Below are 2906 nucleotides of genomic sequence, written 5' to 3' on the forward strand. Positions count from 1 at the left end.
GCACACAGCAAGCACACATCAGACATCACTCGGTGCTCGGGGAAATTGCCTTGCGACGGCGGCGCAGAAGACTCGAGGAGGAGAGGCGATTCCGGGCGGTGGGTGCGGCGGCGTCACCATATAGTCCATCCCTTCTCCTCTACTGCATGGTTTGAAGGACTCCATATTTCCCTCAAGCTAACTTTCACTTCTGAACTTTGTAGCCACTAACATGGGATATGTGCGATCTTACTGAGAACACTCCTGTCCTCTCCAACTTCCAAGACCAAAAGTTCTGAAGCCATGTACATAACGTAGTTATCAGAATGGCATCCCCGTCCAATGGCAAGGAAGTATCACGGATTAGTCCCTCTCTCCATTGAGCTGAAGTTTCATCTATCAGATCGTCAGCTAGTTGAGGAGCTGAATTGGTGAGGCATACAAGTGGTCTCATTAATTCGTCACGGGGTAACCAATTTTGGCACCATATCTTTATTGTCGATGCGTGAACCTAAAATGTTGAGATCTAAGGCTGCTCGTAGTGGGAGTGTCATATACTAGCATCATGTATATGATATTACCTTCATAGTGCATAGTATCTGAAGGTGGTATTATAGACGACCTCATTTATATTTATGCATGGCACAGAATAGCACAACATGCAATACGACACGGTATCATATCATGGTACCCATCCCTCTTGCTTTCTCCATTTAATTGTATGTCACTTCATCTAAATTGCTTAGTTGGTAGACATGATAATTCATGTGATACACTTGTAGGAGGTCTAAGAGCGTGCGTATCGTTGGATAAAGTTCACAAATCCAAAACCGCTGCAGTGTAGGCCTCACACGTCAGAACCCACATCGACTTTTCCAACTGTGAGATTCTCATCTTAAGCTGCTTCTAAGCTATCGCGGGCGATTGGCGCATCTATGCAGGTATATATAGGAGTCAACGCTACTCTAGAACCGGTGCTTGTTGAATAGTCGACTCCAACGAATTTTGTGTTAGCACTCGACTTAGCACCGGGTTTTGACCAACTCTGCACTTGCTTAGGTGACCCTGACAATGTGGCGGCTATACATAGTGGCGGCACTCCGGCTGCTAATTATTAGAAGAATAGAAGATGCATGCATGGTGGCGGCTATGCATGAATATTCCAATGACCCGGGCTGGGGCTGGCCTTGGGTATAAAGGCCTCTCATACGCATGCATTCTCATACCTCCCCAAAGCTAACTATAGCGAGCTCGCTAGCTTTTTCCTGAAGAAGAACAACACGCGACACTCGTAAGCTCTCATGGCATCCGCCGTTGCTGCCAGTGGCGGCGCCAGAGTGTGCATGAAGTCTGGGCAAGGTCAGGCAACTTTTGTCTTAGCGACCAAAAGCCCAAGAAAACTAATGGCTAAACCATCGTGCTGTATGAAAATTGACGGAGGCTTCGCCGGCGGAGCCCGGTCAGCTGTACAGGGTCGTCGGTCTGTGGCCTCGCCACTGGCTGCTGCCGCCGTTCCTGAAAAGCAGTCCGGCTTTGAACCCTCACCGTGGAGCGACTTCTTTACTGGATATGAGCCAGAACCACTGCAGGTATACATCAAAAGTTGAAAACCAAGCTAGCAAGGCTATTAAATCAAACCCCCTCCATTTCAAAATACAATGCATATATTATTTTTTTCGAAGTTAAATATTGTGAAGTTTGACTAAGTTTATAAATAAAGGCAACATCCATAATACCAAATAAATATCATTAGAATTATCATTCAGTATATTTTCATATTGTATTTATTTTGATTTTTTTGAATGCATACATGCTGAAACTTCACCAGACTTTGACTTAAAATAAATCTAATATGCACTGTACTGTGAAATAAACGGAGTATACCCACTGGCATCTTACCAATCAAATTGGAACTTTGGCTCCGTTTCGTATTATTAATTTTGGTTAATCCTAGGAACATGACACACCATGTGCCAAAAAACTTTTTTTTCTTCAAAACAACAACATTTATACATTATTAGAATGTACTTGCTTTCGCAATAACTAGATGATACCTTGTCCCATAACAAAAAAAATTGATGTGCACGAAGAATATGATAAAAGTGCTCCGTTTTTTTGAGGAAAAAAGGCTAGTGTGAAAAGGTAAGAAAAAAACATCATACTGATAACGTGGCTCACCTTTGTTAAGAATCAATCGGGACATGATGTCACTAGCTAAATTTATTTAGGGGCTACTCCGGAGGAAAATGATAGCTAGTGAAAAATAACAACATTAGCAATATTACTCCCATAATCGTGTGTGCATAGTGACATACAAATATTTCCCTTGTGTTTTTGCAAAAATATTACACAATTTGTATTCTTATAACAGAAAGAAAAACATTTTATTTACATGCTTCTATTATTCTCACATTAACACCATATGGTGATCAAACAAAAATGGCTATGAGTCTTATTCATTTGTAACATGAGTACATTTATGCAGTTTTGGTGGGAAATATCCACCACTATTTGGATACAAACTGGATAACTTGATTATGGATCTATGTATTGCATCCATTTTTTTGTTAACTTAAGCAATCAATTGCAGAAGTCTGAGGAATGGATGTTGGTGAGAGCTAATGAACTGAAGGAACATGTATGCATGATGTTTAAGTCTTGTAACAATATGGCAACGCAAATTTGCTTACTGGATACACTCCAACATCTTGGAATAGATTACCACTTTAAAGAGCAGATCGACACTATTCTAAGCCAGATCTTGGAGAGTGAATTTTTTAGTAGCTCAAGCCTCAGTGAAGTTGCTCTAGGGTTTCGCTTGCTTAGGGAGCATGGCCATTGGGTTTCTCCAGGTATCTAACTGTATCTATTTATCATAGCATTGGATGACGCCCATGACATTTAGAGGATGTAGATTAACAATTGGC

General features: G+C 41.4%; 1 protein-coding gene across 1 annotated transcript in view; it reads left to right on the forward strand.

The window, feature by feature from the left end:
* The first annotated feature begins 1280 nt into the window (after positions 1-1280).
* Positions 1281-2906, forward strand: part of LOC123056752 (tau-cadinol synthase-like) — a 6059-nt gene continuing 4433 nt past the window's right edge. The window contains exons 1-2 of the mRNA XM_044480036.1: positions 1281-1568; positions 2570-2831. Coding sequence (XP_044335971.1) covers positions 1281-1568; positions 2570-2831 — 550 coding nt within the window. The remainder of the gene's footprint in view (positions 1569-2569; positions 2832-2906) is intronic.

The sequence above is a fragment of the Triticum aestivum genome, chromosome 3A (genome assembly GCF_018294505.1).
Source record: "Triticum aestivum cultivar Chinese Spring chromosome 3A, IWGSC CS RefSeq v2.1, whole genome shotgun sequence".
NCBI classification, from domain to species: Eukaryota; Viridiplantae; Streptophyta; class Magnoliopsida; order Poales; family Poaceae; genus Triticum; species Triticum aestivum.